This window comes from Phyllobates terribilis, unplaced genomic scaffold (assembly GCF_046119375.1).
Source record: "Phyllobates terribilis strain yellow unplaced genomic scaffold, ASM4611937v1 Scaffold_12__6_contigs__length_324123572, whole genome shotgun sequence".
Classification (NCBI taxonomy): domain Eukaryota; kingdom Metazoa; phylum Chordata; class Amphibia; order Anura; family Dendrobatidae; genus Phyllobates; species Phyllobates terribilis.
In genome coordinates this window covers 315,535,251-315,562,226 of record NW_027362772.1, presented here as the reverse complement: position 1 = coordinate 315,562,226, position 26,976 = coordinate 315,535,251, and the positions used below count along the sequence as shown (strand labels likewise).

Below are 26,976 nucleotides of genomic sequence, written 5' to 3'. Positions count from 1 at the left end.
GCTCTGTTGCATTGCTCTGTTGTACACTGGGTTGTTGCATTGCTCTGTTGTACGCTGGATTGTTGCATTGCCCTGTTGTACGCTGGATTGTTGCATTGCTCTGTTGTACGCTGGATTGTTGCATTGCTCTGTTGTACGCTGGATTGTTGCATTGCTCTGTTGTACGCTGGGTTGTTGCATTGCTCTGTTGTACGCGGGGTTGTTGCATTGCTCTGTTGTACGCTGCATTGTTGCATTGCTCTGTTGTACACTGGGTTGTTGAATTGCTCTGTTGTACGCTGGGTTGTTGCATTGCTCTGTTGTACTCTTCGTTGTTGCATTGCTCTGTTGTACACTGTGTTGTTGCATTGCTCTGTTGTACGCTGGATTGTTGCATTGCTCTGTTGTACGCTGGGTTGTTGCATTGCTCTGTTGTACTCTTCGTTGTTGCATTGCTCTGTTGTACACTGTGTTGTTGCATTGCTCTGTTGTACGCTGGATTGTTGCATTGCTCTGTTGTACAGTGGGTGGCTGCATTGCTCTGTTGTACACTGGGTTGTTGCATTGCACTGTTGTACGCTGGGTTGTTGCATTGCTCTGTTGTACGCTGGGTTGTTGCATTGCTCTGTTGTACACTGGGTTGTTGCATTGCTCTGTTGTACACTGGGTTGTTGCATTGCTCTGTTGTACGCTGGATTGTTGCATTGCTCTGTTGTACGCTGGATTGTTGCATTGCTCTGTTGTACGCTGGGTTGTTGCATTGCTCTGTTGTACGCTGGGTTGTTGCATTGCTCTGTTGTACGCGGGGTTGTTGCATTGCTCTGTTGTACGCTGCATTGTTGCATTGCTCTGTTGTACACTGGGTTGTTGCATTGCTCTGTTGTACGCTGGGTTGTTGCATTGCTCTGTTGTACGCTGGATTGTTGCATTGCTCTGTTGTACGCTGGATTGTTGCATTGCTCTGTTGTACGCTGGGTTGTTGCATTGCTCTGTTGTACGCTGGGTTGTTGCATTGCTCTGTTGTACGCTGGGTTGTTGCATTGCTCTGTTGTACGCGGGGTTGTTGCATTGCTCTGTTGTACGCTGCATTGTTGCATTGCTCTGTTGTACACTGGGTTGTTGCATTGCTCTGTTGTGCGCTGGATTGTTGCATTGCTCTGTTGTACTCTTCGTTGTTGCATTGCTCTGTTGTACACTGTGTTGTTGCATTGCTCTGTTGTACGCTGGATTGTTGCATTGCTCTGTTGTACACTGGGTTGTTGCATTGCTCTGTTGTACACTGTGTTGTTGCATTGCTCTGTTGTACGCTGGATTGTTGCATTGCTCTGTTGTACGCTGGGTTGTTGCATTGCTCTGTTGTACTCTTCGTTGTTGCATTGCTCTGTTGTACACTGTGTTGTTGCATTGCTCTGTTGTACGCTGGATTGTTGCATTGCTCTGTTGTACAGTGGGTGGTTGCATTGCTCTGTTGTACACTGGGTTGTTGCATTGCACTGTTGTACGCTGGGTTGTTGCATTGCTCTGTTGTATGCTGGGTTGTTGCATTGCTCTGTTGTACACTGGGTTGTTGCATTGCTCTGTTGTACACTGGGTTGTTGCATTGCTCTGTTGTACGCTGGATTGTTGCATTGCTCTGTTGTACGCTGGGTTGTTGCATTGCTCTGTTGTACACTGGGTTGTTGCATTGCTCTGTTGTACGCTGGGTTGTTGCATTGCTCTGTTGTACGCTGGGTTGTTGCATTGCTCTGTTGTACGCTGGATTGTTGCATTGCTCTGTTGTACGCTGGATTGTTGCATTGCTCTGTTGTACGCTGGATTGTTGCATTGCTCTGTTGTACGCTGGGTTGTTGCATTGCTCTGTTGTACGCTGGGTTGTTGCATTGCTCTGTTGTACGCTGGATTGTTGCATTGCTCTGTTGTACGCTGGGTTGTTGCATTGCTCTGCTGTACGCTGGGTTGTTGCATTGCTCTGTTGTACGCGGGGTTGTTGCATTGCTCTGTTGTACGCTGCATTGTTGCATTGCTCTGTTGTACGCTGGGTTGTTGCATTGCTCTGTTGTACGCTGGATTGTTGCATTGCTCTGTTATACGCTGGGTTGTTGCATTGCTCTGTTGTACGCTGGGTTGTTGCATTGCTCTGTTGTACGCGGGGTTGTTGCATTGCTCTGTTGTATGCTGGATTGTTGCATTGCTCTGTTGTACGCTGGATTGTTGCATTGCTCTGTTGTACGCTGGGTTGTTGCATTGCTCTGTTGTACGCTGGGTTGTTGCATTGCTCTGTTGTACGCGGGGTTGTTGCATTGCTCTGTTGTACGCTGGATTGTTGCATTGCTCTGTTGTACGCTGGATTGTTGCATTGCTCTGTTGTACGCTGGGTTGTTGCATTGCTCTGTTGTACGCTGGGTTGTTGCATTGCTCTGTTGTACACTGTGTTGTTGCATTGCTCTGTTGTACGCTGGATTGTTGCATTGCTCTGTTGTACTCTTCGTTGTTGCATTGCTCTGTTGTACACTGTGTTGTTGCATTGCTCTGTTGTACGCTGGGTTGTTGCATTGCTCTGTTGTACTCTTCGTTGTTGCATTGCTCTGTTGTACGCTGGATTGTTGCATTGCTCTGTTGTACACTGGGTTGTTGCATTGCTCTGTTGTACGCTGGATTGTTGCATTGCTCTGTTATACGCTGGGTTGTTGCATTGCTCTGTTGTACGCTGGGTTGTTGCATTGCTCTGTTGTACGCGGGGTTGTTGCATTGCTCTGTTGTATGCTGGATTGTTGCATTGCTCTGTTGTACGCTGGATTGTTGCATTGCTCTGTTGTACGCTGGGTTGTTGCATTGCTCTGTTGTACGCTGGGTTGTTGCATTGCTCTGTTGTACGCGGGGTTGTTGCATTGCTCTGTTGTACGCTGGATTGTTGCATTGCTCTGTTGTACGCTGGATTGTTGCATTGCTCTGTTGTACGCTGGGTTGTTGCATTGCTCTGTTGTACGCTGGGTTGTTGCATTGCTCTGTTGTACACTGTGTTGTTGCATTGCTCTGTTGTACGCTGGATTGTTGCATTGCTCTGTTGTACTCTTCGTTGTTGCATTGCTCTGTTGTACACTGTGTTGTTGCATTGCTCTGTTGTACGCTGGGTTGTTGCATTGCTCTGTTGTACTCTTCGTTGTTGCATTGCTCTGTTGTACGCTGGATTGTTGCATTGCTCTGTTGTACACTGGGTTGTTGCATTGCTCTGTTGTACACTGTGTTGTTGCATTGCTCTGTTGTACGCTGGATTGTTGCATTGCTCTGTTGTACGCTGGATTGTTGCATTGCTCTGTTGTACACTGTGTTGTTGCATTGCTCTGTTGTACGCTGGATTGTTGCATTGCTCTGTTGTACGCTGGATTGTTGCATTGCTCTGTTGTACGCTGGATTGTTGCATTGCTCTGTTGTACTCTTCGTTGTTGCATTGCTCTGTTGTACACTGGGTTGTTGCATTGCTCTGTTGTACACTGTGTTGTTGCATTGCTCTGTTGTACGCTGGATTGTTGCATTGCTCTGTTGTACTCTTCGTTGTTGCATTGCTCTGTTGTACACTGTGTTGTTGCATTGCTCTGTTGTACGCTGGATTGTTGCATTGCTCTGTTGTACACTGGGTTGTTGCATTGCTCTGTTGTACACTGTGTTGTTGCATTGCTCTGTTGTACGCTGGATTGTTGCATTGCTCTGTTGTACGCTGGATTGTTGCATTGCTCTGTTGTACACTGGGTTGTTGCATTGCTCTGTTGTACACTGTGTTGTTGCATTGCTCTGTTGTACGCTGGATTGTTGCATTGCTCTGTTGTACATTGGGTTGTGGCTGATTTTATGCAGTTTTAGGAGAGAAGTTTTGTGGGCGGGGTTTGTTCTCCTTTTGGCCTGTGGAGTGCAGGCCCCGCCCCGGTGTCAGGCCCGGCCCCGCCCCTTTCGCCCTCTCTCGCTCTCGGGCAGGACGGAGCTCAGTAGAGCGGATCACAATAGACGCTGCGGATCCCGGAGCCATGAAAGCGGCGCTAGACATCAAGCCCACCCTGACCATCATCAAGACCGAGAAGCCGGAGTATGAGGCGTACTCCTGTGCCGGTGAGTGTGCGCCGGGGGTGGGGGAGGGGCCCCGAGCATCAGTAACCCATCACTGCCCAGAGAGTGCCACCACCGGGCATCAGTAACCCATCACTGCCCAGAGAGTGCCACCACCGGGCATCAGTAACCCATCACTGCCCAGAGAGTGTCACCACCGGGCATCAGTAACCCATCACTGCCCAGAGAGTGCCACCACCGGGCATCAGTAACCCATCACTGCCCAGAGAGTGTCACCACCGGGCATCAGTAACCCATCACTGCCCAGAGAGTGCCACCACCGGGCATCAGTAACCCATCACTGCCCAGAGAGTGTCACCACCGGGCATCAGTAACCCATCACTGCCCAGAGAGTGCCACCACCGGGCATCAGTAACCCATCACTGCCCAGAGAGTGTCACCACCGGGCATCAGTAACCCATCACTGCCCAGAGAGTGCCACCACCGGGCATCAGTAACCCATCACTGCCCAGAGAGTGCCACCACCGGGCATCAGTAACCCATCACTGCCCAGAGAGTGCCACCACCGGGCATCAGTAACCCATCACTGCCCAGAGAGTGCCACCACCGGGCATCAGTAACCCATCACTGCCCAGAGAGTGTCACCACCGGGCATCAGTAACCCATCACTGCCCAGAGAGTGCCACCACCGGGCATCAGTAACCCATCACTGCCCAGAGAGTGCCACCACCGGGCATCAGTAACCCATCACTGCCCAGAGAGTGCCACCACCGGGCATCAGTAACCCATCACTGCCCAGAGAGTGCCACCACCGGGCATCAGTAACCCATCACTGCCCAGAGAGTGCCACCACCGGGCATCAGTAACCCATCACTGCCCAGAGAGTGCCACCACCGGGCATCAGTAACCCATCACTGCCCAGAGAGTGTCACCACCGGGCATCAGTAACCCATCACTGCCCAGAGAGTGTCACCACCGGGCATCAGTAACCCATCACTGCCCAGAGAGTGCCACCACCGGGCATCAGTAACCCATCACTGCCCAGAGAGTGTCACCACCGGGCATCAGTAACTGGTCACTGCCCAGAGAGTGCCACCACCGGGCATCAGTAACCGGTCACTGCCCAGAGAGTGTCACCACCGGGCATCAGTAACCCATCACTGCCCAGAGAGTGTCACCACCGGGCATCAGTAACCCATCACTGCCCAGAGAGTGCCACCACCGGACATCAGTAACCCATCACTGCCCAGAGAGTGTCACCACCGGGCATCAGTAACCCATCACTGCCCAGAGAGTGCCACCACCGGGCATCAGTAACCCATCACTGCCCAGAGAGTGCCACCACCGGGCATCAGTAACTGGTCACTGCCCAGAGAGTGTCACCACCGGGCATCAGTAACCCATCACTGCCCAGAGAGTGCCACCACCGGGCATCAGTAACCCATCACTGCCCAGAGAGTGCCACCACCGGGCATCAGTAACCCATCACTGCCCAGAGAGTGCCACCACCGGGCATCAGTAACCCATCACTGCCCAGAGAGTGCCACCACCGGGCATCAGTAACCCATCACTGCCCAGAGAGTGCCACCACCGGGCATCAGTAACCCATCACTGCCCAGAGAGTGCCACCACCGGGCATCAGTAACTGGTCACTGCCCAGAGAGTGCCACCACCGGGCATCAGTAACCCAACACTGCCCAGAGAGTGCCACCACCGGGCATCAGTAACCCATCACTGCCCAGAGAGTGCCACCACCGGGCATCAGTAACCCATCACTGCCCAGAGAGTGCCACCACCGGGCATCAGTAACCCATCACTGCCCAGAGAGTGCCACCACCGGGCATCAGTAACCCATCACTGCCCAGAGAGTGCCACCACCGGGCATCAGTAACCCATCACTGCCCAGAGAGTGCCACCACCGGGCATCAGTAACCCATCACTGCCCAGAGAGTGCCACCACCGGGCATCAGTAACCCATCACTGCCCAGAGAGTGCCACCACCTGGCATCAGTAACCCATCACTGCCCAGAGAGTGTCACCACCGGGCATCAGTAACCCATCACTGCCCAGAGAGTGCCACCACCGGGCATCAGTAACCCATCACTGCCCAGAGAGTGCCACCACCGGGCATCAGTAACTGGTCACTGCCCAGAGAGTGCCACCACCGGGCATCAGTAACCCATCACTGCCCAGAGAGTGCCACCACCGGGCATCAGTAACCCGTCACTGCCCAGAGAGTGCCACCACCGGGCATCAGTAACCCATCACTGCCCAGAGAGTGCCACCACCGGGCATCAGTAACCGGTCACTGCCCAGAGAGTGCCACCATCGGGCATCAGTAACCCATCACTGCCCAGAGAGTGCCACCATCGGGCATCAGTAACCGGTCACTGCCCAGAGAGTGTCACCACCGGGCATCAGTAACCCATCACTGCCCAGAGAGTGTCACCACCGGGCATCAGTAACCCATCACTGCCCAGAGAGTGTCACCACCGGGAATCAGTAACCGGTCACTGCCCAGAGAGTGCCACCACCGGGCATCAGTAACCGGTCACTGCCCAGAGAGTGTCACCACCGGGCATTAGTAACCGGTCACTGCCCAGAGAGTGTCACCACCGGGCATCAGTAACCCATCACTGCCCAGAGAGTGTCACCACCGGGCATCAGTAACCCATCACTGCCCAGAGAGTGTCACCACCGGGCATCAGTAACCGGTCACTGCCCAGAGAGTGCCACCACCGGGCATCAGTAACCCATCACTGCCCAGAGAGTGCCACCACCGGGCATCAGTAACCCATCACTGCCCAGAGAGTGTCACCACCGGGCATCAGTAACCCATCACTGCCCAGAGAGTGCCACCACCGGACATCAGTAACCCATCACTGCCCAGAGAGTGCCACCACCGGGCATCAGTAACCCATCACTGCCCAGATAGTGTCACCACCGGGCATCAGTAACCCATCACTGCCCAGAGAGTGCCACCACCGGGCATCAGTAACCCATCACTGCCCAGAGAGTGCCACCACCGGGCATCAGTAACCCATCACTGCCCAGAGAGTGCCACCACCGGACATCAGTAACCCATCACTGCCCAGAGAGTGTCACCACCGGGCATCAGTAACCCATCACTGCCCAGAGAGTGCCACCACCGGACATCAGTAACCCATCACTGCCCAGAGAGTGTCACCACCGGGCATCAGTAACCCATCACTGCCCAGAGAGTGCCACCACCGGACATCAGTAACCCATCACTGCCCAGAGAGTGTCACCACCGGGCATCAGTAACCCATCACTGCCCAGAGAGTGTCACCACTGGACATCAGTAACCCATCACTGCCCAGAGAGTGTCACCACTGGACATCAGTAACCCATCACTGCCCAGAGAGTGTCACCACCGGACATCAGTAACCCATCACTGCCCAGAGAGTGTCACCACCGGACATCAGTAACCCATCACTGCCCAGAGAGTGTCACCACCGGGCATCAGTAACCCATCACTGCCCAGAGAGTGTCACCACCGGGCATCAGTAACCCATCACTGCCCAGAGAGTGCCACCACCGGACATCAGTAACCCATCACTGCCCAGAGAGTGCCACCACCGGGCATCAGTAACCCATCACTGCCCAGAGAGTGCCACCACCGGGCATCAGTAACCCATCACTGCCCAGAGAGTGCCACCACCGGGCATCAGTAACCCGTCACTGCCCAGAGAGTGCCACCACCGGGCATCAGTAACCCGTCACTGCCCAGAGAGTGCCACCACCGGGCATCAGTAACCCGTCACTGCCCAGAGAGTGCCACCACCGGGCATCAGTAACCCGTCACTGCCCAGAGAGTGCCACCACCGGGCATCAGTAACCCGTCACTGCCCAGAGAGTGTCACCACTGGGCATCAGTAACCCATCACTGCCCAGAGAGTGCCACCATCGGGCATCAGTAACCGGTCACTGCCCAGAGAGTGTCACCACCGGGCATCAGTAACCCATCACTGCCCAGAGAGTGTCACCACCGGGCATCAGTAACCCATCACTGCCCAGAGAGTGCCACCACCGGGAATCAGTAACCGGTCACTGCCCAGAGAGTGCCACCACCGGGCATCAGTAACCGGTCACTGCCCAGAGAGTGTCACCACCGGGCATCAGTAACCCATCACTGCCCAGAGAGTGTCACCACCGGGCATCAGTAACCCATCACTGCCCAGAGAGTGTCACCACCGGGCATCAGTAACTGGTCACTGCCCAGAGAGTGCCACCACCGGGCATCAGTAACCCATCACTGCCCAGAGAGTGCCACCACCGGGCATCAGTAACCCATCACTGCCCAGGGAGTGTCACCACCGGGCATCAGTAACCCATCACTGCCCAGAGAGTGCCACCACCGGGCATCAGTAACCCATCACTGCCCAGAGAGTGCCACCACCGGGCATCAGTAACCCATCACTGCCCAGAGAGTGTCACCACCGGGCATCAGTAACCCATCACTGCCCAGAGAGTGCCACCACCGGGCATCAGTAACCCATCACTGCCCAGAGAGTGTCACCACCGGGCATCAGTAACCCGTCACTGCCCAAAGAGTGCCACCACCGGGCATCAGTAACCCGTCACTGCCCAGAGAGTGCCACCACCGGGCATCAGTAACCCGTCACTGCCCAGAGAGTGCCACCACCGGGCATCAGTAACCGGTCACTGCCCAGAGAGTGCCACCACCGGGCATCAGTAACTGGTCACTGCCCAGAGAGTGTCACCACCGGGCATCAGTAACCCATCACTGCCCAGAGAGTGTCACCACCGGGCATCAGTAACCCATCACTGCCCAGAGAGTGCCACCACCAGGCATCAGTAACCCATCACTGCCCAGAGAGTGCCACCACCGGGCATCAGTAACCCCTTGATATTATCTTTGGATGTCGTGGAGAGATGAATCTTTGATCTCTTTAGATTCCTGCTTTGGGGCTGCTTGGTGTTTGATGGTTAGTAGAGTGCAGGGGGCACAAGACCCCCTCACCCAGTGTCATTCGTTGAGGAGTTAGCAGTAATTGGATGAAATGAATGAGGTTCAGCTGCTGTGACCTGGGGGGGATCTGGGGTCGTGATCTCAGGCTGCACTTAAGGAGATTACAGTAATCTGATTAGTTCTCTGTGATCGGCTGAATGTTACCAGTCATGGAAACCCCTGGGCACAGACTACAGCTGCTGCAGCACCTCCTGCATGCAGACTCTTTCTATTGGTCACTGAAGGCTTAGCCGTCATCCATTTTCAGATTCAATCTTTCATCGTTTTGTGACAATGAGGGAGTCCTGTCGCTGTACTATGTATATAATATGTGTGTGTGTATCATGTATATATATGTATATATAATGTATACCCTCCTGGCTTTGGATGATGGGAGTACCGCCGGTATCTGCTGCCTTCCTATAGGTGTCGGTAGATTACGGGGTCGCATTATTTGTATTTTCTGTTCTGGTCGTTTCTATCATTTTCGCTGATGTTAAAGAAGTTAATTTGTGTCGACTTCAGATAATCAGCCTCAGCGGGGGCTGGGAAGGTAATCAGCCTCAGCGGGGGCTGGGAAGGTAATCAGCCTCAGCGGGGGCTGGGAAGGTAATCAGCCTCAGCGGGGGCTGGGAAGGTAATCAGCAGATCAGAGCTGGTCAGGGCCAGATAAGAGGCTGATGACAGGGCTCAGGGCTTCTCTTTGTCCTCATTACTAGTCAGATTGAGACCCAGATAAGGACCACCCCACCCCACCCCTCCATATTCTGACCAGATCTGATGAGGGTTGTGGTCCTGTTCTTGCAGCTTCATCCTGGTTAATACCAGATGATGAGGCTTTTTCTATGGCCATGAGGAAGGAAATGCAAATTCCCCGCTAATGTGAGGAGGAAGCTGTGGAGAATATCCCCCGAGCCTCCGTTATCCAGCAGGATCATGTAGGGGTTGTGGTTCTTCCATCTTGGGGCAGTAGTGGAGATGATGAAGGGATTGACGTCCTCGGGGTCCTATAAGTCCTCATGTATTCTGGCTTCTGATGTTATATTTGGGTATATGGCCCCCTCCCCCCATGCACTGATCTGTCTGTGGCCCGGAGCTGCTGGAGATTGGGACACAGGGGGCAGATTTCTCCTCTGGAATCTCGGAATCCGATGACGTCCTCATTATCTTCCCATCATCAGTACAAGGATTGCTCAACTATCTCCCCACTTCTCACGCGGGCTAGGACCGAGATCGCTGCACACGTGCTGTATACGGGTTCACGACGCTGCACACGTGCTGTATACGGGTTCACGACGCTGCACACGTGCTGTATACGGGCTCACGACGCTGCACACGTGCTGTATACGGGTTCACGACGCTGCACACGTGCTGTATACGGGCTCACGACGCTGCACACGTGCTGTATACGGGTTCACGACGCTGCACACGTGCTGTATACGGGTTCACGACGCTGCACATGTGCTGTATACGCGTTCACGTCGCTGCACACGTGCTGTATACGGGTTCACGACGCTGCACACGTGCTGTATACGGGTTCACGACGCTGCACACGTGCTGTATACGGGTTCACGTCGCTGCACACGTGCTGTATACGGGTTCACGACGCTGCACACGTGCTGTATACGGGTTCACGACGCTGCACACGTGCTGTATACGGGTTCACGACGCTGCACACGTGCTGTATACGGGTTCACGACGCTGCACACGTGCTGTATACGGGCTCACGACGCTGCACACGTGCTGTATACGGGTTCACGACGCTGCACACGTGCTGTATACGGGCTCACGACGCTGCACACGTGCTGTATACGGGTTCACGACGCTGCACACGTGCTGTATACGGGTTCACGACGCTGCACACGTGCTGTATACGGGTTCACGACGCTGCACACGTGCTGTATACGGGTTCACGACGCTGCACACGTGCTGTATACGGGTTCACGACGCTGCACACGTGCTGTATACGGGTTCACGTCGCTGCACACGTGCTGTATACGGGTTCACGACGCTGCACACGTGCTGTATACGGGTTCACGACGCTGCACACGTGCTGTATACGGGTTCACGACGCTGCACACGTGCTGTATACGGGTTCACGTCGCTGCACACGTGCTGTATACGGGTTCACGACGCTGCACACGTGCTGTATACGGGTTCACGTCGCTGCACACGTGCTGTATACGGGTTCACGACGCTGCACACGTGCTGTATACGGGTTCACGACGCTGCACACGTGCTGTATACGGGTTCACGACGCTGCACACGTGCTGTATACGGGTTCACGACGCTGCACACGTGCTGTATACGGGTTCACGTCGCTGCACACGTGCTGTATACGGGTTCACGACGCTGCACACGTGCTGTATACGGGTTCACGTCGCTGCACACGTGCTGTATACGGGTTCACGACGCTGCACACGTGCTGTATACGGGTTCACGTCGCTGCACACGTGCTGTATACGGGTTCACGACGCTGCACACGTGCTGTATACGGGTTCACGACGCTGCACACGTGCTGTGAAGTATAAGTGACCATATTAAGTATTTGCAGCCTCTATAGTAGAGTCCATGATCCGGCCGCCACCTTGTAGTAATTTGTAGGTGACATGACTAAGGCTCGATGCAGGAGGGGCTGTAACCTTGTGCTTTGTGTGTTTTCCCCGAAATCTGCTTAATCTCTTTTAGTCAGTGCAATAAAGTGCATTCAGCCATCATCATGGGCTCCGTCTCTGTGGGGGGGTGTAATTGGGGGTATTGGGCTGGGACTCTTCTGAGTGCCGGCTCTGCGTGCAGTGTGGTCAGGGTGCGGGCGCAGGAGCCAGGCCGCCCCTGCAGCGGCTTCACACCTCGTGTCAGAGCTGCAGCTTTCTGTCTGTCATCACTGACACTGACAGATGGTCTCTGCAGCACCGGAGCTCTCATCACCAGCAGCGCTCTCATCACCAGCAGCGCTCTCATCACCACCTACACTCTCATCACCAGCAGCGCTCTCATCACCAGCAGCGCTCTCATCACCACCTACACTCTCATCACCACCAGCGCTCTCATCACCACCAGCGCTCTCATCACCAGCAGCGCTCTCATCACCACCTACACTCTCATCACCACCAGCGCTCTCATCACCAGCAGCGCTCTCATCACCACCTACACTCTCATCACCACCAGCGCTCTCATCACCACCAGCGCTCTCATCACCACCAGCGCTCTCATCACCACCAGCGCTCTCATCACCAGCAGCGCTCTCATCACCACCAGCGCTCTCATCACCACCAGCGCTCTCATCACCACCTACACTCTCATCACCATCACTCTCATCACCATCACTCTCATCACCATCACTCCCATCACCAGCGCTTTCATCACCATCACTCTCATCACCACCAGCGCTCTCATCACCACCAGCGCTCTCATCATCACCTGCAGCACTCCCATCACCACCTACACTCTCATCACCATCACTCTCATCACCAGTGTTCTCTTCACCACCAGCGCTCTCATCACTCTCATCATCACCATCACTACCAGCACTCTCACCATCACTCCCATCACCACCAGCGCTTTCATCACCATCACTCCCATCACCACCAGCGCTCTCATCGCTCTCATCACCACCAGCGCTCTCATCACCACCAGCGCTCTCATCATCACCAGCGCTCTCATCATCACCTGCAGCACTCCCATCACCAGCACTCTCATCACCAGTGTTCTCTTCACCACCAGCACTCTCATCACTCTCATCATCACCATCACTACCAGCACTCTCACCATCACTCCCATCACCACCAGCACTCTCATCACCATCACTACCAGCACTCTCACCATCACTCCCATCACCACCAGCACTCTCATCACCATCGCTCCCATCACCAGCCCTCATCACCACCAGCGCTCTCATCACTCTCATCATCACCAGCGCTCTCATCACCATCACTCCCATCACCACCAGTGCTGTCATCACCACCAGCGCTCTCATCACTCTCATAATCACCAGCGCTCTCATCACCACCAGCGCTCTCATCACCACCAGCACCATCATCATCATCATCCTTAGTGAGAAGTGATGGGAGTCATCACCAGCGCTCTCATCACCATCGCTCCCATCACCACCAGTGCTGTCATCATCATCCTTAGTGAGAAGTGGGGGTCACCTGGATTCTACTACAAAAATAGAAGTTCACATTCAGAAAGACCCCCTGCTGTGATATATAATATATGCTATATCCATAATTTGGGGAAAAGAGCATTAATACAGTCACTCGGGGTCTCCGGGATAAAAGATTGGAGGTCTCCGTTATTAGCTGTGTATTAATAACGTATTGGAAACATTGTTACAATGTAAAATCCTGAATGATCTGTGATCCAACTGTCAATGCAGTTTCAATTATCATTAAAGGGGATGTTGAAGATTGGACAAATATGGCTGCTTACTGCTGTAACCAGAATCAGCCCCCCCCCCCCACCTCTTCAGGTCGTGTGCGGTACTGCAGCTCAGGCCTACTGACATCCGCGGAGCAGATGATTTCTGCAGATGGTGATTTGCATTCTGGTCGTCTTCACACCCGATTTGATTGAATGCGATTTATTCCTCATTGTACCTGAAGTTATGTAGATCTTTTAGTATGAAGCTTGTTGGTGGGTTTTTTATGGTCTGATGGTCATCTGTACTTACTCTTTTATCTGTCTCAGACACAGAAGAGGTCAGATTCGCCGCCTACCCCTGCAGCACTTTCTGGATATTAGTTATGCCAGACCTGTGTGCCCGGCGGTCAGGGCCGTCCGCTACGTATTGGCTGACACATCTGCCACCTTGTGATCTGTGTCCAGTCTTTGCTGGGTAGCCAGAGACACCGGCGCCTGCGCGGTGGAGGTGCGAGGTGCCGTCGGGTGCGCGGAGGAGGTGCGAGGCGCCGTCGGGTGCGCGGTGGAGGTGCGAGGCGCCGTCGGGTGCGCGGAGGAGGTGCGAGGTGCCGTCGGGTGCGCGGAGGAGGTGCGAGGCGCCGTCGGGTGCGCGGAGGACGTCGCTGCTATGTTCATGGTTCTAGGTTTAGTACTTTCGCCGTTATCAAGGCCCAAAAAAAAGATGTTGCCCTTCCCTGAGGACTTTGTGATAAGCTGAGCCCAGGAGCCCCCAATATTCACGGCCCACCTATGACGTGTGGATCCCGGCTGATGGGATGTAGAGATAATGGCGTCCTGACATATCGTGAGCGTGAAGTGAGACAGTCATCCCCTATCTGGGGGGGTGAGAAGATTTCCCCCTGATTCCCTGAGGGAGCAGCACAACGAGACTGTGAGAAGAAATTCCTGTAAGGGGCCGCTCTTATAGCTGAAATGACTTCCATATGAAAGGGGGCACCGCCGGGGGTGTGAGAAATTTGTCCTTGGGAGTGGAATCAGTGGGTGCTGCAATCTGCCTCATCTGAGAGGGGAGCGGACGGGACCCTTTAACCCTTTCTCGGCTGCAGAGCATCTTTCCAATCCGGTTCCCACATTTTGGAGAGCGTAGATGTCATGTGCTGTGCGTGAGGACTGCCGGCTGGGAGGAGGTTAAGTGTGGGAATATTTGGGAAGTACAGTCAATCTGGCAGTGACTGAGCCCCCATGCATGCTGTGACGACAAGCTGGTGGTCTCACATTACACTGCTATGACTCAATCCTAGGCGGTGGAGAGGGCGGTCCGCAATGTGCAGGCCCTGGACGTAGAGACTGCAAATGACAGAGGCCCAGACCGCAAAATCGTCCGTGTATCAAATACTTCTCCCCCCCCCCCCTGCTGTAAATGATTTACTACTTCATGTTCGGTCTCAGTGCAGTGATGCCATTGGATTGCGGGTCCAGGGCTTGTGGCGTAGGTCGTAGCACTTATAGATGTGTTGTCCGTGCTTCGTATCTAGCCTAATGGTGTACGAGGCGGTGGCAGCGTCCGGCCGCAGGGGAGCGATATGTGAGCGGGCCGAGGGGTCCACGAGTGTCCGGAGTAACAATGTCTCCTCTATTGTGATATCTGAAGTGTTTCCTTTTATCCAGCATCAAGTGGCCGTCTCTTTGTGTGCCGCGGTGATAATCCCCTGTAATATCCACTAATCCCATGTGAGGGGAGCCCACCGGCGGGGCCTGGCCGGGAATATGAGCTGGGGGCTCGTCCCAGTGTGGTGTAAAGTACCACAGTGATGGACAGCGCCCCCTCCTCCGCATGACGACCCTGGTAGCGGGGTGCACTCACTGGCGCCACTATTACTAATACACCATATACTTCAATAGCTAAACATGATATGATCCTGATAGCGGAGGACTGTCCGAAGTTCTGCAGTGTAGTGGAGGACTAGTAAACCAGACACAGGTGCAGGATTTGTTACAGTGTGTCAGTGCCTTCTCCTATGTAGCAGTTGTACATTTACTCTTCTATCATAAGCAGAGAACTTGGACCTGCTGAAAAAATTGAACTAAAATGTAAAGTAGAAAGTTGCAGAACTTTTCATTCTACAAATCTGGAAAATCCCCGTCATGGAGAAAGGAGATTTACATGTAATGCAGCGATGTCTGCCGCCAGGTGTCCATTACCTGGGCCCTCAGGATAATATTACTGCATTATACATCTATATTGTATACTCAGATCTAACTGCCCTGGCTCTGCTGGGATGATGGGGGGAGTAGTAACTACATGAGATTAATTGTTATGTATTCATTAGGACATAATTTGTCACAGCAGCGGCCACCAGTGTTGGACCATTCAGATTAGACATGGGAAAGTGAAGGGTTTATGATCGATGTCCCAAAAATCTGCTGGAGGGAAGGTGTCATCTGGATGAAGCTCTGACTCCTGGATGGCCCCATGTGGCCCCATCTCCTGTAGGCTTTTCGGGGGGGTTACAACCACTTCTGCCCCCAGATCTTTGTCATCTTTGGTGTCCTTCAGTCCACACCAGTCTGAGGGTTTGTTAAGGACAGGAACACTCCTGGAGCAGCTCTGGGGCCCCATCCATGACAATAAAATGCAGCCCCTGGAGGCTTCACAGACGCCGAGACCTGGGAGCAGACGGTCCATCAGATCCAGGGCCGGCCCTGCCCGAGGCAATCAATCTGGCGGGTCTATGGGGTATTATTTCACCAGGCGTACTCAAAGTGTATAGGTAGAAAACGCACCAATCTTCAAGCTGCCCAGAGCCATGTAGAGGACTCGCGGGGAGGACTCCATGGACCAGCACATCTCTTCTGGAATTTACTCCACTTTCTGCCATACATTATAGTGAATCTATAGGACCATAGTAGGCCATGTCCCTCCAGCTTGGCTCCTCCTATGTTCCAGAATAGTGACTGAGCTGGTGTGAGAAAGTCACAAAAGTATGCACTATACGTTACACAAACATGCACTTAATGCTACATTTTCCTGCAAATTCCCCATTCCGTGTTATCAGGTCCACTCCGCTATGGTGACGCCCCTGACAGCTCTTACTCCCTGTTATCAGAGGAGGCTCCGCACTGTACCCTCTCTGTGGATACATGTACCCGTACATCCATATGTGACTGATCTCAGCTGCTCATACGTTTAAGGGAACAGTCGAGATGTTTTCTCCCAAAACAAAACACCTTTACCCTGTACTTCTTATAGCTCTGCCACAGTGAAGAGCGCCAGCCACCACCTGGGAGCAGCACAGGCCCTCATCGGTTTGTGGAGGGGCACGGGCGACCCTCGTCGGTTTGCGGAGCGGCATCGGCGACCCTCGTCGGTTTGCGGAGCGGCATCGGCGACCCTCGTCGGTTTGCGGAGCGGTGAGGGATTGTAACAGAGGAATCTGATTAAACTCTTCTCTGCAGCCATAAGATGGGACATTTTGTTATCTGCGGGGCTGGGGTGCAGTGCTAGGATGGGGGTGATTGTCCTTCTGAAGGATTGTGCTGGCGCTGCATGTCTCATGGTGTCGTCATCGATTTCCTTCACAACTGATTGTACAATTGTTTTTATTGGATGGATCCAGCATTTTGGTTACACAGCGGATTGTTTTTCCCGGTTGGATTATAACTTCTACGGCATTATTACGCAGGACCAATCAATATTCTGTGTCATGACCCCCCCCCCCCGTTGTGTAGATTAATGCAACCCCCTGAACAAGCTGTGATTAACCCTGCAGTGTCTGGATGCGGTAGCTCTGTGGTTGTGTGGGTGCATGGCTGTGTATTAGGATGTATTGCTACAGATTTGGCAAATCCTTGGTTCCTAGAGGTAAATCTGGATTTGTCATGTTTTGGCAGCCGGGAGTTAGGACACAGTGGACGGTTCTTGGAAGAAGTCTCCAAGACTTCAATACAATCTGTCCATAAAACCTCACAAGACTAATGCACAGTGCACGAGATTGATGAAGAGAGAGGCGGTGAAGAGAGCGAGGCGGTGAAGAACGAGGCGCTTGTTCTTCTGTCCGCTCTGCTCTGTAGGAGACAAAATGTTCTAATCTGGGAGTTTTGTGATCCAAAAATACTATTACAGGGCCGGTCTTGTGTACATAAAGCGTCAGCATTATTATCCTGTGTGCGTGAAGCTTCTGTATTGTGATCCCATGTACATAAAACTTATTACCGCAGTCGTCGTCCCCCCGCGCGTGAAGCGCTTCAGCGTTGCAGCCCCCCCCCCGCGCGTGAAGCGCTTCAGCGTTGCAGCCCCCCCCCGCGCGTGAAGCGCTTCAGCGTTGCAGCCCCCCCCCGCGCGTGAAGCGCTTCAGCGTTGCAGCCCCCCCCCCCGCGCGTGAAGCGCTTCAGCGTTGCAGCCCCCCCCCGCGCGTGAAGCGCTTCAGCGTTGCAGCCCCCCCCCCGCGCGTGAAGCGCTTCAGCGTTGCAGCCCCCCCCCCCCTGCGCGTGAAGCGCTTCAGCGTTGCGGCCCCCCCGCGCGTGAAGCGCTTCAGCGTTGCGGCCCCCCCCGCGCGTGAAGCGCTTCAGCGTTGCGGCCCCCCCGCGCGTGAAGCGCTTCAGCGTTGCGGCCCCCCCCCCCCCGCGCGTGAAGCGCTTCAGCGTTGCGCCCCCCCCCCCCGCGCGTGAAGCGCTTCAGCGTTGCGGCCCCCCCCCCCGCGCGTGAAGCGCTTCAGCGTTGCAGCCCCCCCCCCCCCGCGCGTGAAGCGCTTCAGCGTTGCGGCCCCCCCCCCCTCCCCCCTCCCCGCGCGTGAAGCGCTTCAGCGTTGCGGCCCCCCCCCCCCGCGCGTGAAGCATAAAAGGAAACATTTATATCCAAAGGCTAAAAACCAGTAGAGATGTAACAATTTTACCTGCACTGGTTCAATGTAACAAACAACAGGGCCAGGAAAGGTCTCATGATTACTAATTAACGCGGACGGAGAGTAAATGTCAGATTTTGTGCGTGTCTTGGTAACTCGTGTCTCTTTTGCAGATATGGAGTGTGCGGACGTGCCCCTACTGACTCCGAGCAGTAAGGAGATGATGTCTCAGGCTCTCCGGGCTACCTTCAGCGGCTTCACCAAGGAGCAGCAACGTCTGGGCATCCCCGTCGGTGAGACTCCTGACCCATCATATATAGTATTATAGGTGGCAGTGTTCCCCCAGCTCTGGGGTCTCACTCCTAGTACAGAGCACTATATAAACATTAGCCCTTATGTCCCTACACCAGATCCTCGAGAATGGACGGACGCTCACGTCAGGGACTGGGTGTCGTGGGCAGTGAATGAGTTCACCTTGAAGGGTGTAGACTTCCATAAGTTTCGCATGAGCGGGGCTGCGCTGTGCGCCCTCGGCAAGGAATGTTTCCTGGAACTGGCACCAGATTTTGTAGGAGACATCTTATGGGAACACTTGGAAATCTTACAAAAAGGTAATGTACCCTGCGGAGTGTGCGGCTGAAGTACAAGATGTGGAGGTGCAGGGGGCAGCGCAGAGTGTGTGTCTGCGGGAGAAGATGTGGAGGTGCAGGGGGCAGCGCAGAGTGTGTGTCTGCGGGAGAAGATGTGGAGGTGCAGGGGGCAGCGCAGAGTGTGTGTCTGTGGGAGAAGATGTGGAGGTGCAGGGGGCAGCGCAGAGTGTCTGCGGGAGAAGATGTGGAGGTGCAGGGGGCAGCGCAGAGTGTCTGCGGGAGAAGATGTGGAGGTGCAGGGGGCAGCGCAGAGTGTCTGCGGGAGAAGATGTGGAGGTGCAGGGGGCAGCGCAGAGTGTCTGCGGGAGAAGATGTGGAGGTGCAAGGGGCAGCACTGAGTGTCTGCGGGAGAAGATGTGGAGGTGCTGGAGGCAGCGCAGAGTGTGTCTGCGGGAGAAGATGTGGAGGTGCAGGGGGCAGCACTGAGTGTGTCTGCGGGAGAAGATGTGGAGGTGCAGGGGGCAGCGCAGTGTGTGTCTGCGGGAGAAGATGTGGAGGTGCAGGGGGCAGCACTGAGTGTGTCTGCGGGGGAAGATGTGGAGGTGCAGGGGGCAGCGCAGTGTGTGTCTGCGGGAGAAGATGTGGAGGTGCAGGGGGCAGCGCAGAGTGTCTGCAGGAGAAGATGTGGAGGTGCAGGGGGCAGCGCAGAGTGTCTGCAGGAGAAGATGTGGAGGTGCAGGGGGCAGCGCAGAGTGTCTGCGGGAGAAGATGTGGAGGTGCAGGGGGCAGCGCAGAGTATCTGCGGGAGAAGATGTGGAGGTGCAGGGGGCAGCGCTGAGTGTGTGTCTGCGGGAGAAGATGTGGAGGTGCTGGAGGCAGCGCAGAGTGTCTGCGGGAGAAGATGTGGAGGTGCAGGGGGCAGCGCAGAGTGTCTGCGGGAGAAGATGTGGAGGTGCAGGGGGCAGCGCAGAGTGTCTGCGGGAGAAGATGTGGAGGTGCAGGGGGCAGCGCAGTGTGTGTCTGCGGGAGAAGATGTGGAGGTGCAGGGGGCAATGCAGAGTGTCTGCGGGAGAAGATGTGGAGGTGCAGGGGGCAGCGCAGTGTGTGTCTGCGGGAGAAGATGTGGAGGTGCAGGGGGCAGCGCAGTGTGTGTCTGCGGGAGAAGATGTGGAGGTGCAGGGGGCAGCGCAGAGTGTCTGCGGGAGAAGATGTGGAGGTGCAGGGGGCAGCGCAGAGTGTCTGCGGGAGAAGATGTGGAGGTGCAGGGGGCAGCGCAGAGTGTCTGCGGGAGAAGATGTGGAGGTGCAGGGGGCAGCGCAGTGTGTGTCTGCGGGAGAAGATGTGGAGGTGCAGGGGGCAGCGCAGAGTGTCTGCGGAAGAAGATGTGGAGGTGCAGGGGGCAGCGCAGTGTGTGTCTGCGGGAGAAGATGTGGAGGTGCAGGGGGCAGCGCACAGTGTCTGCGGGAGAAGATGTGGAGGTGCAGGGGGCAGCGCGGAGTGTGTCTGCGGGAGAAGATGTGGAGGTGCAGGGGGCAATGCAGAGTGTCTGCGGGAGAAGATGTGGAGGTGCTGGAGGCAGCGCAGAGTGTCTGCGGGAGAAGATGTGGAGGTGCAGGAGGCAGCGCAGAGTGTCTGCGGGAGAAGATGTGGAGGTGCTGGAGGCAGCGCGGAGTGTCTGCGGGAGAAGATGTGGAGGTGCTGGAGGCAGCGCGGAGTGTCTGCGGGAGAAGATGTGGAGGTGCTGGAGGCAGCGTGGAGTGTCTGCGGGAGAAGATGTAAAGGTGCAGGGGGCAGCACAGAGTGTCTGCGGGAGAAGATGTGGAGGTGCAGGGGGCAGCGCAGAGTGTCTGCGGGAGAAGATGTGGAGGTGCAGGGGGGCCACGTGGAGTGTCTGCAGGAGAAGATGTGGAGGTGCAGGGGGCAGCGCAGAGTGTGTGTCTGTGGGAGAAGATGTGGAGGTGCAGGGGGCAGCGCAGAGTGTCTGCGGGAGAAGATGTGGAGGTGCAGGGGGCAGCGCAGAGTGTCTGCGGGAGAAGATGTGGAGGTGCAGGGGGCAGCGCAGAGTGTCTGCGGGAGAAGATGTGGAGGTGCAGGGGGCAGCGCAGAGTGTCTGCGGGAGAAGATGTGGAGGTGCAGGGGGCAGCGCAGAGTGTCTGCGGGAGAAGATGTGGAGGTGCAGGGGGCAGCGCAGAGTGTCTGCGGGAGAAGATGTGGAGGTGCAAGGGGCAGCACTGAGTGTCTGCGGGAGAAGATGTGGAGGTGCTGGAGGCAGCGCAGAGTGTGTCTGCGGGAGAAGATGTGGAGGTGCAGGGGGCAGCACTGAGTGTGTCTGCGGGAGAAGATGTGGAGGTGCAGGGGGCAGCGCAGTGTGTGTCTGCGGGAGAAGATGTGGAGGTGCAGGGGGCAGCACTGAGTGTGTCTGCGGGGGAAGATGTGGAGGTGCAGGGGGCAGCGCAGTGTGTGTCTGCGGGAGAAGATGTGGAGGTGCAGGGGGCAGCGCAGAGTGTCTGCAGGAGAAGATGTGGAGGTGCAGGGGGCAGCGCAGAGTGTCTGCAGGAGAAGATGTGGAGGTGCAGGGGGCAGCGCAGAGTGTCTGCGGGAGAAGATGTGGAGGTGCAGGGGGCAGCGCAGAGTATCTGCGGGAGAAGATGTGGAGGTGCAGGGGGCAGCGCTGAGTGTGTGTCTGCGGGAGAAGATGTGGAGGTGCTGGAGGCAGCGCAGAGTGTCTGCGGGAGAAGATGTGGAGGTGCAGGGGGCAGCGCAGAGTGTCTGCGGGAGAAGATGTGGAGGTGCAGGGGGCAGCGCAGAGTGTCTGCGGGAGAAGATGTGGAGGTGCAGGGGGCAGCGCAGTGTGTGTCTGCGGGAGAAGATGTGGAGGTGCAGGGGGCAATGCAGAGTGTCTGCGGGAGAAGATGTGGAGGTGCAGGGGGCAGCGCAGTGTGTGTCTGCGGGAGAAGATGTGGAGGTGCAGGGGGCAGCGCAGTGTGTGTCTGCGGGAGAAGATGTGGAGGTGCAGGGGGCAGCGCAGAGTGTCTGCGGGAGAAGATGTGGAGGTGCAGGGGGCAGCGCAGAGTGTCTGCGGGAGAAGATGTGGAGGTGCAGGGGGCAGCGCAGAGTGTCTGCGGGAGAAGATGTGGAGGTGCAGGGGGCAGCGCAGTGTGTGTCTGCGGGAGAAGATGTGGAGGTGCAGGGGGCAGCGCAGAGTGTCTGCGGAAGAAGATGTGGAGGTGCAGGGGGCAGCGCAGTGTGTGTCTGCGGGAGAAGATGTGGAGGTGCAGGGGGCAGCGCACAGTGTCTGCGGGAGAAGATGTGGAGGTGCAGGGGGCAGCGCGGAGTGTGTCTGCGGGAGAAGATGTGGAGGTGCAGGGGGCAATGCAGAGTGTCTGCGGGAGAAGATGTGGAGGTGCTGGAGGCAGCGCAGAGTGTCTGCGGGAGAAGATGTGGAGGTGCAGGAGGCAGCGCAGAGTGTCTGCGGGAGAAGATGTGGAGGTGCTGGAGGCAGCGCAGAGTGTCTGCGGGAGAAGATGTGGAGGTGCTGGAGGCAGCGCGGAGTGTCTGCGGGAGAAGATGTGGAGGTGCTGGAGGCAGCGTGGAGTGTCTGCGGGAGAAGATGTGGAGGTGCTGGAGGCAGCGTGGAGTGTCTGCGGGAGAAGATGTAAAGGTGCAGGGGGCAGCACAGAGTGTCTGCGGGAGAAGATGTGGAGGTGCAGGGGGCAGCGCAGAGTGTCTGCGGGAGAAGATGTGGAGGTGCAGGGGGGCCACGTGGAGTGTCTGCAGGAGAAGATGTGGAGGTGCAGGGGGCAGCGCGGAGTGTGTCTGCAGGAGAAGATGTGGAGGTGCAGGGGGCAGCGCAGTGTGTGTCTGCGGGAGAAGATGTGGAGGTGCTGGAGACAGCGCAGAGTGTGTCTGCGGGAGAAGATGTGGAGGTGCAGGGGGCAGCGCGGAGTGTCTGTGGGAGAAGATGTGGAGGTGCAGGGGGCAGCGCAGAGTGTCTGCGGGAGAAAATGTGGAGGTGCTGGAGGCAGCGCAGAGTATCTGCGGGAGAAGATGTGGAGGTGCAGGGGGCAGCGCTGAGTGTGTGTCTGCGGGAGAAGATGTGGAGGTGCTGGAGGCAGCGCAGAGTGTCTGCGGGAGAAGATGTGGAGGTGCAGGGGGCAGCACTGAGTGTCTGCGGGAGAAGATGTGGAGGTGCAGGGGGCAGCACTGAGTGTCTGCGGGAGAAGATGTGGAGGTGCTGGAGGCAGCGCAGAGTGTGTGTCTGCGGGAGAAGATATGGAGGTGCTGGAGGCAGCGCAGAGTGTCTGCGGGAGAAGATGTGGAGGTGCAGGGGGCAGCGCTGAGTGTGTGTCTGCGGGAGAAGATGTGGAGGTGCAGGGGGCAGCGCAGAGTGTGTCTGCGGGAGAAGATGTGGAGGTGCAGGGGGCAGCACTGAGTGTCTGCGGGAGAAGATGTGGAGGTGCTGGAGGCAGCGCAGAGTGTGTGTCTGCGGGAGAAGATATGGAGGTGCTGGAGGCAGCGCAGAGTGTCTGCGGGAGAAGATGTGGAGGTGCAGGGGGCAGCGCTGAGTGTGTGTCTGCGGGAGAAGATGTGGAGGTGCAGGGGGCAGCGCAGAGTGTCTGCGGGAGAAGATGTGGAGGTGCAGGGGGGCCACGTGGAGTGTCTGCAGGAGAAGATGTGGAGGTGCAGGGGGCAGCGCGGAGTGTGTCTGCAGGAGAAGATGTGGAGGTGCAGGGGGCAGCGCAGTGTGTGTCTGCGGGAGAAGATGTGGAGGTGCTGGAGACAGCGCAGAGTGTGTCTGCGGGAGAAGATGTGGAGGTGCAGGGGGCAGCGCGGAGTGTCTGTGGGAGAAGATGTGGAGGTGCAGGGGGCAGCGCAGAGTGTCTGCGGGAGAAGATGTGGAGGTGCTGGAGGCAGCGCAGAGTATCTGCGGGAGAAGATGTGGAGGTGCAGGGGGCAGCGCTGAGTGTGTGTCTGCGGGAGAAGATGTGGAGGTGCTGGAGGCAGCGCAGAGTGTCTGCGGGAGAAGATGTGGAGGTGCAGGGGGCAGCACTGAGTGTCTGCGGGAGAAGATGTGGAGGTGCAGGGGGCAGCACTGAGTGTCTGCGGGAGAAGATGTGGAGGTGCTGGAGGCAGCGCAGAGTGTGTGTCTGCGGGAGAAGATATGGAGGTGCTGGAGGCAGCGCAGAGTGTCTGCGGGAGAAGATGTGGAGGTGCAGGGGGCAGCGCTGAGTGTGTGTCTGCGGGAGAAGATGTGGAGGTGCAGGGGGCAGCGCAGAGTGTGTCTGCGGGAGAAGATGTGGAGGTGCAGGGGGCAGCGCTGAGTGTGTGTCTGCGGGAGAAGATGTGGAGGTGCAGGGGGCAGCGCTGAGTGTGTGTCTGCGGGAGAAGATGTGGAGGTGCAGGGGGCAGCGCAGTGTGTGTCTGCGGGAGAAGATGTGGAGGTGCAAGGGGCAGTGCTGAGTGTCTGCGGGAGAAGATGTGGAGGTGCAGGGGGCAGCGCAGAGTGTCTGCGGGAGAAGATGTGGAGGTGCTGGAGGCAGCGCAGAGTGTCTGCGGGAGAAGATGTGGAGGTGCAGGGGGCAGCACTGAGTGTCTGCGGGAGAAGATGTGGAGGTGCTGGAGGCAGCGCAGAGTATCTGCGGGAGAAGATGTGGAGGTGCAGGGGGCAGCGCAGAGTGTGTCTGCGGGGGAAGATGTGGAGGTGCTGGGGGCAGCGCGGAGTGGAGTGTGTGTCTGCGGGAGAAGATGTGAAGGTGCAGGGGGCAATGCAGAGTGTCTGCGGGAGAAGATGTGGAGGTGCAGAGGGCAGCGCGGAGTGTGTGTCTGCAGGAGAAGATGTGGAGGTGCAGGGGGCAGCGCGGAGTGTCTGCAGGAGAAGATGTGGAGGTGCAGGGGGCAGCGCAGTGTGTGTCTGCGGGAGAAGATGTGGAGGTGCAGGGGGCAGCGCGGAGTCTGCAGGAGAAGATGTGGAGGTGCAGGGGGCAGCGTGGAGTGTGTCTGCGGGAGAAGATGTGGAGGTGCAGGGGGCAGCGCAGAGTGTGTCTGCGGGAGAAGATGTGGAGGTGCAGGGGGCAGCGCAGAGTCTGCAGGAGAAGATGTGGAGGTGCTGGAGGCAGCGCAGATTATCTGCGGGAGAAGATGTGGAGGTGCAGGAGGCAGCGCTGAGTGTGTGTCTGCGGGAGAAGATGTGGAGGTGCTGAAGGCAGCGCAGAGTGTCTGCAGGAGAAGATGTGGAGGTGCAGGGGGCAGCGCAGAGTATCTGCGGGAGAAGATGTGGAGGTGCAGGGGGCAGCGCTGAGTGTGTGTCTGCGGGAGAAGATGTGGAGGTGCTGGAGACAGCGCAGACTGTCTGCGGGAGAAGATGTGGAGGTGCAGGGGGCAGCACTGAGTGTCTGCGGGAGAAGATGTGGAGGTGCTGGAGGCAGCGCAGAGTGTGTCTGCGGGAGAAGATGTGGAGGTGCAGGAGGCAGCGCGGAGTGTCTGCGGGAGAAGATGTGGAGGTGCAGGGGGCAGCGCAGAGTGTCTGCGGGAGAAGATGTGGAGGTGCTGGAGGCAGCGCATAGTATCTGCGGGAGAAGATGTGGAGGTGCAGGGGGCAGCGCTGAGTGTGTGTCTGCGGGAGAAGATGTGTAGGTGCTGGAGGCAGCGCAGAGTGTGTCTGCGGGAGAAGATGTGGAGGTGCTGGAGACAGCGCAGTGTGTGTCTGCGGGAGAAGATGTGGAGGTGCAGGGGGCAGCGCGGAGTGTCTGTGGGAGAAGATGTGGAGGTGCAGGGGGCAGCGCAGAGTGTCTGCGGGAGAAGATGTGGAGGTGCTGGAGGCAGCGCAGAGTATCTGCGGGAGAAGATGTGGAGGTGCAGGGGGCAGCGCTGAGTGTGTGTCTGCGGGAGAAGATGTGGAGGTGCTGGAGGCAGCGCAGAGTGTCTGCGGGAGAAGATGTGGAGGTGCAGGGGGCAGCACTGAGTGTCTGCGGGAGAAGATGTGGAGGTGCAGGGGGCAGCACTGAGTGTCTGCGGGAGAAGATGTGGAGGTGCTGGAGGCAGCGCAGAGTGTGTGTCTGCGGGAGAAGATATGGAGGTGCTGGAGGCAGCGCAGAGTGTCTGCGGGAGAAGATGTGGAGGTGCAGGGGGCAGCGCTGAGTGTGTGTCTGCGGGAGAAGATGTGGAGGTGCAGGGGGCAGCGCAGAGTGTGTCTGCGGGAGAAGATGTGGAGGTGCAGGGGGCAGCGCTGAGTGTGTGTCTGCGGGAGAAGATGTGGAGGTGCAGGGGGCAGCGCTGAGTGTGTGTCTGCGGGAGAAGATGTGGAGGTGCAGGGGGCAGCGCTGAGTGTGTGTCTGCGGGAGAAGATGTGGAGGTGCAGGGGGCAGCGCAGTGTGTGTCTGCGGAAGAAGATGTGGAGGTGCAAGGGGCAGCGCTGAGTGTCTGCGGGAGAAGATGTGGAGGTGCAGGGGGCAGCTTAGAGTGTCTGCGGGAGAAGATGTGGAGGTGCTGGAGGCAGCGCAGAGTGTCTGCGGGAGAAGATGTGGAGGTGCAGGGGGCAGCACTGAGTGTCTGCGGGAGAAGATGTGGAGGTGCTGGAGGCAGCGCAGAGTATCTGCGGGAGAAGATGTGGAGGTGCAGGGGGCAGCGCAGAGTGTGTCTGCGGGGGAAGATGTGGAGGTGCTGGGGGCAGCGCGGAGTGGAGTGTGTGTCTGCGGGAGAAGATGTGAAGGTGCAGAGGGCAATGCAGAGTGTCTGCGGGAGAAGATGTGGAGGTGCAGGGGGCAGCGCGGAGTGTGTGTCTGCAGGAGAAGATGTGGAGGTGCAGGGGGCAGCGCGGAGTGTCTGCAGGAGAAGATGTGGAGGTGCAGGGGGCAGCGCAGAGTGTCTGCGGGAGAAGATGTGGAGGTGCAGGGGGCAGCGCGGAGTCTGCAGGAGAAGATGTGGAGGTGCAGGGGGCAGCGTGGAGTGTGTCTGCGGGAGAAGATGTGGAGGTGCAGGGGGCAGCGCAGAGTGTGTCTGCGGGAGAAGATGTGGAGGTGCAGGGGGCAGCGCAGAGTGTCTGCAGGAGAAGATGTGGAGGTGCTGGAGGCAGCGCAGATTATCTGCGGGAGAAGATGTGGAGGTGCAGGAGGCAGCGCTGAGTGTGTGTCTGCGGGAGAAGATGTGGAGGTGC

The 26,976-nt window shown here is 56.8% G+C and overlaps 1 protein-coding gene across 4 annotated transcripts in view; it reads left to right on the top strand.

The window, feature by feature from the left end:
* Positions 1 to 26,976, top strand: part of ETS1 (ETS proto-oncogene 1, transcription factor) — a 273,539-nt gene that overhangs the window by 209,390 nt on the left and 37,173 nt on the right. For 2 of the 4 annotated variants that reach the window (XM_073657429.1, XM_073657430.1), the window contains exons 4-5: positions 18,408 to 18,527; positions 18,645 to 18,845. In XM_073657429.1, coding sequence (XP_073513530.1) covers positions 18,408 to 18,527; positions 18,645 to 18,845 — 321 coding nt within the window. Of the gene's footprint in view, positions 1 to 3,912; positions 4,081 to 18,407; positions 18,528 to 18,644; positions 18,846 to 26,976 lie in introns of those variants that run through there. The other 2 variants (XM_073657431.1, XM_073657432.1) reach the window with 2 other exon arrangements.